We start from the raw sequence: 17817 nt of genomic DNA, 5'->3' as shown, positions 1-17817 counted from the left end.
AAACACTGAGCCTATTACTTTTCTTTATTTAGTTTACTTTGGGCGTGTTTGAAAGAGATGTATTTAATGATATATTTTAGTGGTCGTTCAAGAAATTGTTACAGTCTGAGTATTTACAGAAGCCATTAGCACTGGCCAATAAGGTCAGATCAAAATCTTGAAACTGGAGCCATTTTTCATTAGAATACGTTTTATTTATACCAGCCACAGTAATCCTTAACTAATGAGCCATATCAAACTACAAAGGTCTCATACAGGAGAAGACTGGAGAGATTGGACACATTAGCCACTTTTGGAACTTGCTCATGGACTCACACTCTGGGTTGCCAGGTCCAACAAAAATATTCACCCCAAAGTCAGTCTAAAACCCACCCTTCATAAGCTTAAACAAGCCCAAAATATCTGTTTGTCACAGGTTTGAAGCAAATGGCAAAACAAACTTTGAGTGTACGACTTTGTTTATAAGGAATTGCTATTTATCTTGAAGTCATTAATAATACTGTAACATTAGTGTTTTATTAGTTCTTTTATAACAGTTTTTTATCCCAGTCAAGTACATGTAATAGTAACATAATTAGCCCTCCTGAACTCTGTTTTCTTCTCTTTAACATTTTTGTCATTGCCTGGTGATTTCTGGTTACATTCTTTTTGGCATGGCCGTAGTGAATAACTGCAAACCTGGCAACTCTGCTCACACTGCTGTGTGAGAATATTTGAGTTGAGTGCCATCTAATGGAGTACAACAGTACAGCACAATTGTGCATTACACCTAAAAGATTTTAATCCTTTTAAAAACTGATTGAAAAAGATTCAATTGTTCTAGAAGTGATCTGCTGAGGCATAAGATAACAATAAATAAAACGTCTTATGTTTCAGGGTTAACTTTCCAAAAACTACTAAAGTATATTTTCAGCATATTTTTTCAGTATTTTTTCACAGGAAAGAGACAGCGGTAAACGACACTACTCTCAAGATTTTAATAACTGAAAATACTGTCTATATTCTGTAAATACCCATACAACTCTTTTAAACCTCTTATTTAAAACCATGTACAAATTGTATTTTTTGTATACAGGGTTCAGTGGGTTCAGTGGTGCTGAATGCCAAAAATCAGATTTAGGTTGGCAGCTTGAACATCATTGTCATTGTCAGCTCAAGTCATTTTATCTCAAATGTTATACAGTAGGTTTTACAGTGTGTATCACTACTATATGACATGAGCAGATGTGTAGCAGTGCCTACATTTTCTATTTTATCCTGATTGTCTTTTTTAATATGACAGGTGTCAACATGATAGTTCAGCATAAAACTTTATTTTTCAAAAAAATAACCCAAAAGGCTCAAAATAAAAAAAGAATACAATACATTCTTATTTTTTTTCTACTCAACAATTTCACAGAAATTACTTTGGAATGTAGATCCCTGTTTAAAGTCTTGTACTCATTTGCTGTCCCCGTCTGGTTTGTTAAACTGACGGAGTCCGCAGGCGTGGTCGGGGAGTCGGAGGGGGAGGGAATGGCCAAGGAGCTTTGGATGTATTTCAGTTTCAAAAGCTAAAAAGCAGGGGTGACAGCTGTAAACATAAAAAAACTTGTAAAAAAACACAAGAAATATTTAGCTCAGCAGTGTGTAAACAGAGTTTGAGCTTTTTAAAAAGGACACACTGTACTGTACAGAACAGAACAGCAGAAAACGCGGCAGATCCATACATTAATTGCACCTTGCACCAGTCCGGTCAGTGTAAATACTGCAAGCTTTGAAAACAAAGGCCATGAAACTCTGGAATTACTGATTACTGCAGCAGTGACCTGTTTGGATACAGCCACCAGATAATTCCTGCGATGCCAACTATTTTCCTATAAATCTCCTCTGATAAAACCTTTCATTTTCACTACATAACAGAAACAAGGCTTTCTGAGTCCCAATAGAAATGACTTGACACATGTAAATCAAGCTTGCCGTAGGCAGCCTGTTATTAATACACCTTAACAGAAAGGCACACATAGGGGACAGACAGCAGCTCTGTCCCACTGCAATAGTCTCTATAGGTGGATACTGCATGGCTGCATGAAGAAGAGTCTCAGCCTGTCGTTTAATCCCAGTGCTTGGCACATCATGGAGCCTATAAAGTGTCTTATAAGGCTGACCTGGAATCAGCTCTCTCTCCATATATATATATTTTATACAAACAGATTATAAGAATTAGCTGTAGACCGATAGTTCAGATGCAGTAAATGACTTACTGTAAATCTGAGACCAAAGCAGTTTGAGTCTGGAATCATCTGCAACTGAGAAATCAGGCTTCTAAAACTAAGATGAGTACCATATGTGTGTGTTGTTGTTGTTTTTTTTTTAAGTAACAGAGGTGGGCAATATGGCAAAAAAAATATTATAATTACAATATGTGTACATTTTAATGGCACACAATATAAAATAATGATACAGTAAAAAGCATTTGTGTCATAGAGAAGTGTGAGTGTGAGACATTTTAAAGACTTAAACTATCTTCTCTTAATGTGAATGTTCTCTCCCAAGTTATAGGTTCTTCACACTCACACATTACTTTTAGAAAAATGTTTTTTCTGTGGCATATCATATCGTATGCAATAATATTTTTTAATATTGTGACTGATATTTTAGCCTGAAATATCAGCCACCCCTAATTATCACAGGGGTACTACTATTTTACTACTTTGCTATTTTTAAGAAAGTGAAATTCACACTGTTCTTGTTTCCCATTATATATCTACTAGAGACAGATTATATCTGTCCAGTATCATTTATTTTAGTTGTGGATATATAGAGATATTTGCTGTGTATTATTAGTATCATGACATTCTTGTTTCATTATGTTTAATTTACAACTTGATGAGAATTCTTGTATTTTTTAATATCTCAGTTAGGAATGTGCCATATCATATTGTATACAATAATATAACTTCATAGCTTACAGCTCTGGAACAACATACAGCTCTGGAAAAAAATAAGAGACCACTTAACAAATGATGAGTTTCTTTGATTTTCCAAATTGAAAACCTCTGTAATATAATCAAGAGGGAGATGGATGATCACAAGCCATCAAACCAAGCTGAACTGCTTGTATTTTTGCACCAGGAGTGACAAAGTTATCCAAAAGCTGTGTGTAAGACTGGTGGAGGAGAACATGCCAAGATGCAAGAAAACTCTGATTAAAATCCAGGGTTATTCCACCAAATATTGATTTCTGAACTCTTAAAACTTTATGAATATAAACTTGTTTTCTTTGCATTATTTGAGGTCTGAAAGCTCTGCTTCTTTTTTTTTTATTTCAGACATTTTTCATTTTGTGCTCTAAATGACAATATTTCTACTTGGAATTTGGGAGAAATGTTGTCCGTGGTTTTTAGAAAAAAAAAACAATGTTAATTTTACTCAAACATAAACCTATAAATAGCAAAATCAGAGAAACTGATTCAGAAACTGAAGTGGTGTCTTCATTCCTTTTTTCCAGAGCTGTATGCACAGTATGTTCACCTAGTGCAACTGGCTACTGAACATTATCTAAACCTTCTTGTAATGACCTGCAGTCATTCCAGTTGGTCAGGGTTGTTGACCAGAACTATTGTGAAGCATTTTATCGTAATTACAATATTACATCATCATATTGCCCACCTCTTAGTTTGAAAGTAGTTTGAAATATGCTCAACAACACAAATACCCTGAAATTAATAAAAAAACAGGACAATAACTCCTAACATCCATTTCTCAGAGATCTCCTGAGTCCAGTCGTGTCCAGGAGCATGAGGATCAGCGGTCTGACTATCAGCAGGATCTCTAATGTAAAAACAGCAGGCTGTTCAGTCAGTGTATACAGGGGGAAAGAAAGCAGGTTAGCCACAAACAGCATTAGTGCATTTTCAATTTTCATCAGCGTCTCAGTGTCGCCCTCTGCTGGAGATGGCAGGTACCAGGACAGTTTAAATGAACTTCAGGAACAGTTTACCTGCTCGTACTTCTCAACAGGAATCAGTGCTGTAATAATATTACAAAAACAAACAAACAAAAACCTCTTAAATCCACGGAGGACATACCTAAGCACTGACATACCCACACAGCTAAGCTTCTACACAGTAATCCTTCATATTAAACATCTTTATGAGGCACACATTAAGTAACTCATTGTAATGTCCCTTTTGTACTGTACTTTCAATTTGACATCTTTAAGCTCTGCACTGAGAAAAGAAATGCACCCAATTTGATTGTTTTAAACGTGTACATTTAAATAATTTCCACATGGATCAAATATAATAAACACACTCATTGCACGTGTGATGCCAGAACACTATTTGTCTTCATAATGTCATCTCTGTAATAGGAATAACCTTGTTAGTCAGATAAAATCCTTGTTAGTGTCAGATAAATGCTGTAAATAAAATGAAGATAAATTATTTCTGTAACTAGTGGCCCTACCTTTTCTAAATACCGTATTTTGTGCACTATAAGGCGCACTTAAAATCCTCTAATTTTCCCCCCAAAAAATCATCTTATTATGTATGAATTGTACCAGTCAGTTTGTAAGGAGCAGTAAAGTAAAGCCTCTTCGCTGAAGTGCATCATTATACAGGAGTTTCAGTTTAGTTATCCAGCACCGGAGCTGGAGTAGCATTAGCATTAGCTGTTATCCGCTATTTCCTTGTCCAGAGGTGAGTATTATCCACCTGTAGCCTGCTGCTAACCCCAGCCAGCACTGCTAAAGCAGCATTAGCATTACCCGCTAACCATGCTAAGTGCTCTTTCACAGTTCAGAGGTGAGTATAACAAACAAGCTACGTGAGACAAACCGTTAGCTAATATCGCCCTGGCTTACCGGACACTCAGGGTTCCTCAGTGTAGCGCTCAGGTGGCATTTGCTGCTAAGCGCTAGTGCTTAGCCGCTAATGCTAATGCTCCAGTCGTCTTCAGTGCTGGAGAAATTTAGGAATCTAAACGTACTGTAAATAAACTGAAGCACTTTACTCACCCAAATAAACAGTTTTAGGGAAAGAAATCTGTGTAGATTTACATCCAGCGCTTAAAGTTTGACTTTGAAAAAAAGGCTTTTTAATTTTTTTTTTTTTTTGTTGATCATAGTTAGCTTAGCTTTACTTAACTTAGTTAGCTACCCTCCCACCACCAGCCAGCATCTCTTAAAATCCAGTGCGATTAAAGTATGAAAACAGACCAGAAAATAGATGTTCATTAAAAGCTCACCTTAGAATATGGGGCGCCTTATAGTGTGAAAAATACGATACACATTACAACCTTACATTACGCACGTTACACACTACTTTCATATGTGTGGCACAATAAATATGAACTATGAGAGTTTTAACCCATATTAAATATCAATATTAAAAAAACAAAACAACATATTGTTCCTGGTTACTTTTAGCTTCCTTTAGAACTGCACTGCAATCTGACCTTTTTTTCTACCAATTGTTTTTGCAATTATTTCTCTGATTATGAGTGTATCATTTTACTGTGTAAACAATGTGCGCGCCTGAATCAAGCGTGAATTGGGTGCAATTCTCTTTCCACTGTGTCAGTGCCCTGATACTAACACAGGCAGACTGAGCTGCCATACTTCCCTCTCTCAGTATAAATCTCCAGGCTTGGTTATCTCAAGTATAAAAAAAAGAAATCTTCTCCTAACAAACAGAGAATCTCTCTCTCTCTCTCTCACACACACACACACACACACACACACACATACCCACGTACACACACATAACGGGGAAAGTAGAAGAAGAGTCTCTCCTGTGAGTTCTCCTGTGAGTGCTGTGGGGCTTGGCCTGATGTGTAGACACACAATAGCAGCCAGGCCAGTGCTGTTTCCCTCCTGTACGGTTCATAAGAGTCTTGAGAGAAGAAACAGGGGCATGTGGCCGGCCGAGGCGGCCCGTACTTCCCTCTGAAGTCTTTCTCTCTCTCTCCTTAGAGAAAAGTCTGAGCTCTAGCCCTTTGGGCTCTTTTTTGTCTGCGAGTTCCACATGCCTCGTTTGGAGTGGTAGTAGTGAAAGAAGTTCCGCAGTCTCAGCCGCTCGACCTCTAGACCATTCTGCAACACTCTGGAAAAAGAAAAAAGAGGGAGTGTAATAAAGAGGGAGGGAGGGAGGAAATGGATCATGGACAAGGGTAGTAAAGCAATTAACAGTTTTAATGCAGTTGCTGTTAAAAAAGACCACCTGATGTTTATGTCAAATTATTTAATTCCAAATATTTTTGGAGATTTTTATTGGTCTATTCATGGTGTAAAAGACAGTTGCTGTTTCAGAAAAGCAATAAACACTTACAAAGGCCTTTAATTGATGTTCTTACATATTAAGTTGTTCTATTAATTTATTGTATATAGTTTTGTATACAAATAGAAAAATAATCGAACAATAGAAAAGTCAAAGAAGATGAGGTATAACTTAATTTATCCCAAAGCAAATATATGAACATAAACTTTGGTTTGTTATTTTAAAGTGTTCTGAATAAATCACCTAAACACATTACCTCTGAAGCCAACCATTTAACAGCAGAATTGCATGTACTGTATTTCCTCTGGAATAAAAATATTCTTTAAAATACAGACAGCTTTTTTCAGGGATAAACTATAGGCTATCATGCTTGATTGCCTTGTTATAAATCAACTATTAACTTGATATTATTCACCTGTCCAGCAGCTCCCAGTCCTCTCCTCCCCACCGGTCTTTAAACTCTTCTGTGTTCATACCACCGATTTTATCAAAGTCAGATTTATAGATTCCAAAGAGTCCGAAGCCGTTCACCTCCCAGTAGCCTGTAAGGAAGCAGACAGTGATCCAGTCATACAGTGTACTTACAGTAAAAGAGTATAACAGGGTAGAAAACTAGATTACATTACTAATTCTCAAGAGCTGTTTTAATATCAGCAGTAGTATAGATGGCAGCCTGATATTTTTTATGTGCAGGCTTATGTTAATGATGTCTCAACATCATAACACATACTTAAAATTAAATCAATAAATATAACGCTAAATTAAATGATTAATGTTGTATAACAAGGAGTGGAGTGGGAGTAAATGTTACACATGGGACCATCAATATAAGACAAATGCGCTTTATAACAATTTATATGTAGCCTATAAATATATACTGTAATAACCAAAATTGTGGCTAATGGACAAGCGTTGTGTGTGTTGTGAATCTGTATTATTCTGAATCTGAATTATTATGACATATTCTTTACATTTCATGACCACGCCTCCGCCTAATTTTTTTTTAAATATCAATAATCTCTCCCTTTTTGAGATAAATCAGTTATGTTCTTTACCATGGCAGGATATTGTATTTTAAAGACCTACACAAATGAAGATATATAAGTCTAAATAAACACACCATATTTTTCCTAAAAAAAAAAAAAAAAAAAAAAAAGATTTCTTCTGAAAGAGATAAATGGTCGATTTAAGTTTATTCCTTGGAAGGGCTCAGCTATCCAGAGATCAGCCTCATCACAGATCTATTCAGGAGTGTCATCCACGCCTCACACCTGAACACACCCGAGAGGCAATCACTATCACCATCTTTTAAAGAGTGCAAAGACACACAGAACCTGTGAAGTCTCCTGTGAAGTCTCCTGTGAAGTTTATGATCTGTTGTTTACCATGACTTTCCTGCTATTCATCTGCTTGCCTTGTTGTTTTATTTATGTCTGGGTGTAGATTTCTGCTAATCTCAAACTGTTTGTTTGTGTTACATAAGTGTTTATTGCTAGTATCTGTATTCTGCAAAGAAGTCACTGCTGTACATTACAGTATGTAAAATGTCAGGATTAAACTAATAACTATAAAGTACATATACAGTGGCGTGTAAAAAATACTGATATTTTTCAGATTATCAAACTTTAATATCAAACAAAGATAACCTGAGTAAATATAAAAAAGCACTTTGAAATAATTGTATTATTATAGGGAAAAAAACAATGTAGCTAATCTTGGCACCAACAACAGCAATCAAGCTTTACTGATAACTGGCAATGAGACTTTTACATCTCTGCGGAGGACTTCAGCCCACTCTTCTTTGCAGAATTGTTTTAATTCAGCCACATTGGAGGGTTTTCCAACATAAACATTTTGTTAGACATTAACTAGGCCACTCCAAAACCTTTATTCTGTTTTTAAGCTATTCAGAGATACCATTTTCACCCAGTGACTTTCTTATTATTGAATCATTAACACTGACCTTAACTGAGGCTAAAGTGAGACCTGCAGTCCTTTAAATGTTGTTCTGGGTTCTTTTGTGCCCTCCTAGATGAGTTGTCCATGCTCTTTTGGAGTAATTTTGGTAGGCTGGTCACTCCTGGGAAGATTTACCAGTGTTCAATGATTTCTGTATTTGTGAATAACAGCTCTCACTGTGGTCTGCTGGAGTTCCAAACCTTAAGAAATGACTTTTCTAAACTGATAAATGATCAATGACCTTGTTTTCTCATCTGCTTTTGAATTTCTTCAGATCGGGGAATGTTGTTGTCAGACAAGGTTCTATTTAAGTGATTTCCTGATTCGAAAGGCCCGGCAGTAATCAGGCCTGGTTGTGGCTAGTAGTGAAATTTAACTCAGCTTTCTAAAAAGTGTGATTAATCACAGTTTATTTATGGGGGCAAACACCCTAAAAAAAAAAAAAAAAAAAAAAAAAAAAAGGGCTAGATTGGTTTAAATAAATAAATAAATAAAATCATCATTTAAAAAGGGTTAAAACGGGTTATATTTGTCTGATATTAAGGTTTGTTTGATAATGTAAGTATGATAATGTAAGTGTCATGCAAATGCAAAAACAAAAGAAATCTTTAAGGGAGCAAATACATTTTCACGTCACTGTATATATCCATAATTCCTGATAGACCCCCCTACTCTCAGATATAAATAAATAAAGTTACCCTATTATTAAGTTGAGTCACGCCTGTGAAGCATTCAGGTGATGAATATGCAGACTAAGGCAATCAACAATATCCTGGAGGTAGTAGTAGAAGTGTAGTCCAGCTTTAATAACTGTTTTTTGCTAATTAATCTATTACAGAATTAAATATTTTGTTATGCGTGTATATGGATATGTATGTGTGATTGGTGGTGATTAGAGTGAAACTATTTTTTTTTTATCAAGCAGCATGTCTTTATTGGTTTTCAGGTTGGATGTTTGTGTGTGTGTTACCATCTGGCTCCAGTGGGGAGCTCCCACAGCCCAGTCTCATGACGATGGGAGCGAATGCCAGTCTGCCCTCCACACAGTGCTTCCTGATGCTCTCCAGGATGTTCAGGGGGAAGTGGATGTGCAGGTCACACAGAAACACAATACTGTGACTGTCCTGCAATACAGAAATACGAAGAGTTGTTGGAGTAGTTGTTTCTACTGTCCAGGTAAGGCTTTCTACTAAACTTTGGAGCATTGCTGTGACAAAGTGTGCATTTTCACTTCTGTGTCACCAGTGTTTTTTTATTTAAAATAGCTTAATGCATATATTAAATGGGGTGTCCACACATACTTGTGTATTTACACCAAATTTGTAAGGTGTTTACAGCCAGTCAATCATGGTTTTAAAAATCTCTTTTTTAAAAATAGCCCCACACAGGCATAATATGCTTTTAGCAATAAAGGTGTTACAAAGCATTGTTTTATTTTAGCGATGCCATAGAAAAATTCATTTCAGTTTTAGTAAGAACCATTTTTGTTATAAAGCTATGAGTCCAATGAGATACCAATTTCAAGTCTTTCAAATATCTTTACACATTATGTATTTAAAAAAATAGACTGGAATGCACTTTAGGACAAATTTATGGCCTCGGTTAAAAGCGTTAGTTCTTTTTCTCCCTCAGTAGAGCAGAGTAATGTCCATTTACCTCAATTGTGTCCACTCCAATTTGCAGGCCAGCAGAGCGTTCAAAATTGCCTTCCCTCCTGAGATAGTCATACCTGCACAACAGCCACACAGACAAGTCATTAACATGAGCAAGCTCACAGGCTTGGGGACGCTACAGACATTACAGTGACTGTGCATGTGTGACTGTGTGTGTGTGTGTGTGTGTGTAAATCTGTGTACCTTGGTACAGAGCTCTGTCTCAGAGCCTGCTCTATGTCCATGTCGTCGCTCTGGAAGTCCACGATGATAATGTTGAAGTTCTCGTCTTTGGTCTCATGGTGCAGGAGCTCCATGTCACTGATGAACTGCTGCACCCATCGAGCCTGGTTCTTCACTGCAGACACAGATGAGACCCCACCATATAAATATACTCACTATACGATACGCTCATCTCGCGTACCACATACACGCAAAGTTATATAAAAAAGACTTTAAAAAGCTGCTGGCTTTTTAAGTAAAATAAGAGCAATACTATGCTGGCTATAAATGTGAAACACTCTAATAGGTTGATCCCAGGAGTAAGAAATGCTGCTTTAAATTGTGACACAACTGGAAACCAGTTTGGTGCTAAAATATGAAATGGATCTTTTAACACCTTATGCTTCATGACTTTATTATACAATAAGAAAAACTATTAATTGATTCCATGCAATGCAATACAAACTGGCTGAGCTGTTCCTTAAGTTATAACAGTAAAAGGTAAAAGTTTGGAACCACTGGTGGTTCTGCACAGTTTAAGAAGCTACATATAACCACAGCCTTTACTAAAGAACCCTGGAAAGGTCCCAATTTAAGTTGGTCACCCATAGGAAAAATGACATCATATAATAGAAAGGGGGGTTATTTCAGTCTACATTTGTTAGCATATTAGATCTAATATATTATTTAAAAAAAATAAAACTAAATATATTATTCAAACTAAACAATTTCAGGGCAATTTAGAGTATCCAATTAACCTGGTTCCGATGTTTGTGGACTGTAAAATGAAACACGCAGACTAGAGCTTAGATCGGGACCAAAATATCCATCCCGACCCGGCCCCAGCCCATGCACGTTCTGCCTGAGCCCAACCCGGCCTGCCCCATACACTGTCCTTTTGAGCCCAAACCCGATTTTTAAAACCTGACGTTTTTTTGAGCAAGTAGAGCGTTAAAACTTTAACTTTTTTGGCTGTTTAAATGAGCGAAATCTGTTCAGAATGATGTTAGTTAACATTGCAACACTGAAGAAGCATATCTCCATAAGATTAAAACATGAACAATGCGAATAACGATGCACAGGCATACACACAGTGTTGCCAACTCCTCAGTAAGGAAAGTAGCTATTGGCTGTCCTAAAAGTCTCTAGAAGTCGCTAAATGACGTCATCGCCTAATTTGCATAATACATGTTTTTGAAGCTGTAAAGTATAAGGGTTGTGAGAGAGAAAAAAGTGAGTAAAAAACACTATAAATGTGTTAGAAATGTTACAAATGAACAACTTCTGTTGCTTTTTAAATAGGCCATCACTTTTTTACAATAACTTTATTTTTACGTGAACTAGATAAATTAGTTTTTTGCAACGTTTTTAAATGTTATTATAAGAGCAGCCGGAACTGTTATTCTACGTTTTTTTTTAGTTAGTTTGTTTTATTTTATTTTTATTTTTTACGTTTTCTTAAGTTTTCTTTATTTTTAAACTTATCATAGACAAATTGTTCAATGGTTCAATAGATATTTAGCGTTGTTTCATTTATTTATTTATTTTTAGCTTTGTGTTTAGCTTTGTTTTATTTTATTTTATTTTTTTTACGATTTCTTAAGTTTTCTTTATTTTTAAACCTATCATAGACAAATTGTTCAATGGTTCAATAGATGTTTAGCTTTTTATAAAGAGGGAGACACTGTGGAGGAGGTGAGTGACAGGCTATGTGGTGAATGAGGTGAGTGAATGACTGAGACTGTGTGAGTTAAATTCAGTGATTTCTTTTCGTGTCACACTGAAGACACATTAATATTTATACTTCTGCTCTGTAAATACAGAGCGGGGTCAGTCAGCGGCGGCTGTAGGCACGCGCGATTCATTTGCATTGTGTTGGTGGAGCGGTGTGTGTGTGCTCTGACAGTCAGACTGCACTGTGAGTGGTGTGGGGCGGGGCTCACGGGAGTGCCCGCTGCAGCGCGGAGGACGTAACTGAAGAGCGCGTGTTCATCTTAGAGTCGCCAAAAGTCTCCAATAACACCACAAAAACAAGCTAGATTTGTCGCTAGTCGCTTTTTTACAAACAAAGTCGCTAGAGGGTCTGAAAAGTCGCTAAATATAGCGACAAAGTCGCTATATTGGCAACACTGCCTACACATCAATAAATTAGGCTACAAGAATGATTTTTCAAGAATTGTCACTAATATAATTTAACATGGTTTAACAGAATAGAAAATAAATTCTAAACAAACACATTTTTATATTAAGCTTATAGCTTAAAAACACAAAAAAGAGTAATAAGGCTATGCACTGCACTTGTGCAACTTTTTTTAAAACACAGTTTGATTTGTTACGTTGCTGTATTGTGAATATCACGCCATAGCTTTATATAAAATAAAAATAGCATTAAAAAACAAACGCCTACACCACAGTCTATTTTCATGAGCCCGGCCCGACCCGACCCGAGGAAAATTGTGGAAAATCTCAGCCTTTTCCCCACCCAGAACCAAATACACTAGTGCTGGGAGTCAAACAGCTTTTTACAATGACTACTAGTTATTAAAGTATTTTCCTTGTCCTGTAAAGTTGCTGTTTGGAAAATTTTACATGATAACAAAACTATAATGGAGCTACTAGAGTATAAAGAAGGAGTAGAACACCAACTTGAACCATCAAACTTACCTGGTACCACAAAGTGCACCATGACGTCTCGTTTCCACTGCAGCATGACGGGCTGGCAGAGCAGAGGCTTGGCGTAAACGGTACCCCACTGCGGCGTGGCGCGGGGCTGTGTGGAGGATGGAGCAGAGGGAGTCTGTGGTGCTGATGGAGGCGAGGCAGTCAACCCGTCACTGGTCTCCAGACTGTCCTCTAACCGGCCGCGGTGCAGCAACAGGTACACGTACTCAGAGAGACGCACCACGCTCCGCCCCCTCTCCATCAGCTCCAGCTCAATCAGATAACGGTTCCCTCGTGCAGAGTCCCGCCTCTTCTCCACGTTTATGATCCGCAGCAGTGTGTAGATCCTGCAGCGAGAGAACGAGAACAACAACACTGAGCATGAGCAAACAGCAGAAGAGGAACTGCCATCATTTACGTCAGCTTACACTGTACGTATCTGAGTAAACACAGCTGGGCTCCCATACTACACACACACACACACACACAGATATATCATACACAGCATCAGCATTCACTACAAGCCAAAGATTTGGATTTTTTTTTTGTAGTTAATCAAATTCAAGTCAGTTTGTGTATACAGTACACACAGTATGCTGTTTATACTGACATGCCATAAGTCACAGGATAACAGTATTTTAACTGACCATGAAGTGTTACCTCAGAGAAAGGATGGGGTACACCCAAACCTCTACAAGTTGTGAGGTGTTATCTTGTAAGTGAGGTTAAACACTGGCCAGCATACATATGGAAAACAAGGCAATGTAAATTATTGGACTTTAATTGAGGTCTGATAGTGGAAGACAGGTGGATAAAATATTCAATTTTCAATGTTATGTGGACATTTAACATTTCTCAATCCACAGTGTCACATGTGTACCAAGAATTATGGGTGTGCCATATTGTAACACACACAATAATACTGCCAACATTTTGGAACATTGTATCACAAAAATACCCTGAAATATTGTGATATACTTTTTTTCTGTTTGTAGCAAAATGAAAATTCACACTGTTCTCATTTCCCATTAAACATCTACTAGAGAGAGATTATATCTCCAGTATAATTTATTTGACCTTAATTCTGGATATATGGAGTGCATTATTAATATGATTACGTATGTTGGATGATTGACTTCTGTTTCAATCTGGTGAAAATATCAATTAGGGTTAGGGTTAGGGTCTTTTATATTATTTTTGTTGCAGTAGTGTGTTCTTTAAATTATCATTATTATTTATTATCCAATGTTCTGTCATGTCACCACAAATATCCTGAAATACTGTGATATTATTTTAGGGCCATATGACCCATCCTTACCAGGAATATATCACTAAAGGCATTACCGCCCACAGTAGACAGTGTAGTAGGCATTAATGATCATGCCCGGTGTGTCTGGCTATAATTGTTCATGCGAACAGACAAAAGCAACTCACATCCACACCCAATGGAGGAGAACTTGCATGCAAATCTCACAGGTCCAGCATCTAGTTCTTTAGATTACTTGGGTTGGGATATGGCAAAAATCATGGGACACAATGACAAGTTCTTATCCAATATCCAATGACATCTGGCATATGAGTGATATAAGGCCAAACACAACAGGGTTGTACTGTAAATAGGCATGCAATACGCAAGGTTTTTACTTTTTTTAAATATTTTTTTAAATAATTTAACCTGATTAGTCACCCAGTCATACACACACACAAACATTCCTTACCCTCCATTGCGCTCGTTGAGTTTCTCCATGTACTGGGCGAGCACGTCCACCACCTCGCTCTCGGACAGTTGCAGGTTCCCCGAGACGTTGCATCTCAGGTCGTTCCAGTCCGAGCGCAACGTCTCAAAGTCCATACTGTTGACTGAAAACGTCCTCTGCCAATTAATGGCCTCCTCTGCCCATCCAGGTCGTGGCTCCACCTCCTCGTAGCTATACTCAGACAGGCCCCCTTCTTCCTCCTCCAGCTCAGGCTCCGCCTCCCCCTGCTGGGGCTGGGACTCTGTGATCTCGGAGGTGCGGAGGTAGGAGGTGACCCGCGGGGGCTCGGTGGGCAGAGCGTTCTCAGAGGAGTTAAATGAGGGAAGAGCAGGGGGAGGAGGCGGTCTGTAGGTAGTGCTTCCTCTTGTGGGAGGGTGAGGGTCATCTTGATCTTGTGCCGCCCATTTTCCGCCCATCTTTTCAGTGTGACTGAGGAGCGCAGCCCTACTGGATGCACGGTGAACTGCACCCTGCCTGCTGGAGTTGGAGCTCAAGGGGAAAGCTTTGCTCTCTCTTAGAGGAGGCCTTGCTAAGAGGTGAGATGCACCCAGAACTCTTTTATTAGACTTGGGCTTGGAGCTGAGGTTGACCAACTTGGTGGTCTTACCATTTTGATAGAGAAAGACCCCAGGGAAGACCTCTCGAGGTTGTCGAGAGGCAGGATTCTTCTTTTCCTTGCCTGATCGAGGCCTGGTGATGTATATTTTGTTGTCCTCCTTCTTGCGATCCTTGTTGTTCCCAGGGCGGCTGTTCCCATCATTGCGCCCATCGTTACGGCCATGGTTACGTCCGGTGGAACGGCCGGCGTGGGCAGAGTTGGTCAGGATCTGCTTGGCTCGACTGGTTAGAGCCACGAGGGAGGTTTTCTGAGGAAACAGCAGAGCAGATCTGCTGAGTTTAGTACCTCTCCTCGGTACCTCTGGATCTTTCCGGATCCACGAGAGAGAGCGACCGTGAACCACATTCTCATTCTGAGATTCCTTTTCCTCTGCTCCCTCATCCTGTCCATCAGGATCCTCTGGCCCCTCCTCTTTCCACCTTGACTCCTCCCTGTGTAAAAAGTGTCTTTGCTCTCTCCTCAGCATCGGGCTCCTTAGCTCCACCTCCTCTTCTTTTTCTGTTGATCTATGGGAAGGGCTAGAGGTGTGACTGGACTGGCTGGGGCGGGTTGTCCTCTTTGTCGCAGGAGTGCCAACGACCTCTGCTTCATCCTCAGGATCCACACCCTCCTCTTCTTCAAGAAAATCTGCAGTAAAAAAGAAGAAGCAAAAGGAAGAGCTTAATGTATTCTGAATTCCACCTGTTTCAGCCGCGTGTTAATGGACCACGGAGGCCCAAAAGCCTTTCCAATTGGCAGCCGTCCACAGAGGACCTCAGATTGTCCTTCCAGGCAATATAGCTGTCCTATGTTTGGAAATGAAATCAATCTCAGCTCTTCGATTCCTGGCTCCGATTCAAAGCTTTTATGCCCATATGAATGTGCCATACTCTAATGAAACACCTTGTGTAAATACCGCTCTAATAAAGCTCATTTCGTTTTTGGATCACTGAGCTGAGATGAGTCCAATATAAACACACACACACACACACACAGACAGACAGGCACCCACCATCAGGGTTGGGGAAGAAGAATGGCCTATCATCCTCCTCCTCATCCATTTTCATGTATTTGTAGAAGCCAAACCTGAAAGATTGCAGAGAAATATAGTTAGAATCACATAAAACACAGGCAGGCATTCTACTGACGAAACGTCCTTCACACAAATAACCATCAGTCCACTTCAGCAGATAAATGACCTGTACACTGCACAGAACACTGCTTTTTCTAGTCTGTTTTCTAGTTAAAGTATTTGGTTTGACTCCAAAAGAGGTCAGCAGGTTACTCTGCTGAAGGGCATTATTTCCCAACTCTTTTCTTTTTTCTTTTCTCTGTATTTATTCACCAGTTTATTCATGTCTGATTACACATGCTAGATATATCTCCTCATATTATACACTAGAGGTGCACCTCTTTATATATATATATATATATATATATATATATATATATATATATATATATATATATATATATATATATATATATATTAAAGTAATTAATGTAAAAAAATTAATGGATGAATAACAGTGTTGTATAACACATGGCTCATAATTACCAACTCATCAGCGGTGCAGAAATAACTTTTAGCATGTGACAATGAAAACACAACACTGGTAATGGTATTGTTATGCTGCTGTCTTCACAAAGCACTGATGTATTTTATTCATTCGCTACAAGTACTTGTCCATTGCACTACAGCTACTGCACTTTACACCTAGGAGTCCATGCCTGCATCCCACTATTTTGTGTGGTATGCAGTTTGGGATGCCACTGCAACATCATCAGACAGCTCAAAAAATGCTAGCTGCCTATTCTGTTACAATAACAAAACTAAAAACACCTATGTTAGCAATCATCACAGTCATGAGCCATTGGGAGAGATTAAGGCTGCATTAAGGAGTGCAGTGAACTAATACACACTAATACTATAAGATATAGACTATACACAAATCTTAATAGTGCAGGTGTGGCAGTTTATTATCCTAAATATTAATGTACTAACCTGTTGCACTGGCTAATGCAAGTCACTGCTAATTTTCCTTATGCTGTTGTCCCTGAACTTGCACTGTTATCTGATTCCTTTTGGTAACACTTTACAGTAAGGGTCAAAAATAACAGTATTTATGACAAAAAAAAACATTGCTAAATAGTAAGTAATCATTTAACTTAGTTAGAAAAAAAAACACATATTTAACTGGTATGGTATGTATGCACCATCGATATTTGAGTATACTTAACATACTTCACGCAAAAAAAAAAACTACCAGTAATAAATGATGAAACGGCCAATACTTAAGACGACTGTTTCACTCAGAAAGCTGCCAAGTCATTAATTCAGAAGGGAAGCTTACTTCTCTAGGTAAATGGGCGACTCCCGGTAGAAACACTTATTCTCTCTCTCCATGTGGGTGAGTCGAGTGAAGTCATTAGGATAGACGAAGGATAAATAGACCTGAGAAAGGAGAAAAGCAGAGAAAACCAAAAAAGGAGAGATATTAAGGAAAAGAAGATGAAAACAGAGTGATAACCCTGACACACCGACAGTCACTGTCATTATTTGAGCTTCACAGAAAACACTAGATGCAGACAACATTTCAATTCAATTTATTGATTATATAAAGTAATTTATGTAATCTGTAATGGAACATGTCCTGAACCTAATCTCTGAGTGATCATGTAGCAACCCCCCTCTCTCCTGCACTGAA

General features: G+C 38.3%; 1 protein-coding gene across 1 annotated transcript in view; it reads right to left on the bottom strand.

Annotated features, from left to right (window-relative positions):
* Nucleotides 1-1291: 1291 nt before the first annotated feature.
* b4galnt4a (beta-1,4-N-acetyl-galactosaminyl transferase 4a) overlaps nucleotides 1292-17817 on the bottom strand; it is a 289838-nt gene continuing 273312 nt past the window's right edge. The window contains exons 12-20 of the mRNA XM_022672115.2: nucleotides 17464-17564; nucleotides 16122-16195; nucleotides 14473-15757; nucleotides 12758-13101; nucleotides 10076-10229; nucleotides 9876-9948; nucleotides 9190-9343; nucleotides 6676-6802; nucleotides 1292-6086 (exon numbers count right to left, since the gene is read on the bottom strand). Of these exons, the coding sequence (XP_022527836.2) occupies nucleotides 5972-6086; nucleotides 6676-6802; nucleotides 9190-9343; nucleotides 9876-9948; nucleotides 10076-10229; nucleotides 12758-13101; nucleotides 14473-15757; nucleotides 16122-16195; nucleotides 17464-17564 (2427 nt within the window). The 3' untranslated portion in view covers nucleotides 1292-5971. The remainder of the gene's footprint in view (nucleotides 6087-6675; nucleotides 6803-9189; nucleotides 9344-9875; nucleotides 9949-10075; nucleotides 10230-12757; nucleotides 13102-14472; nucleotides 15758-16121; nucleotides 16196-17463; nucleotides 17565-17817) is intronic.

The sequence above is a fragment of the Astyanax mexicanus genome, chromosome 2 (genome assembly GCF_023375975.1).
Source record: "Astyanax mexicanus isolate ESR-SI-001 chromosome 2, AstMex3_surface, whole genome shotgun sequence".
Lineage (NCBI taxonomy): Eukaryota > Metazoa > Chordata > Actinopteri > Characiformes > Acestrorhamphidae > Astyanax > Astyanax mexicanus.
The sequence above is the reverse complement of the archived record's forward strand: the minus strand, read 5'-3'. Positions and strand labels throughout refer to the sequence as shown.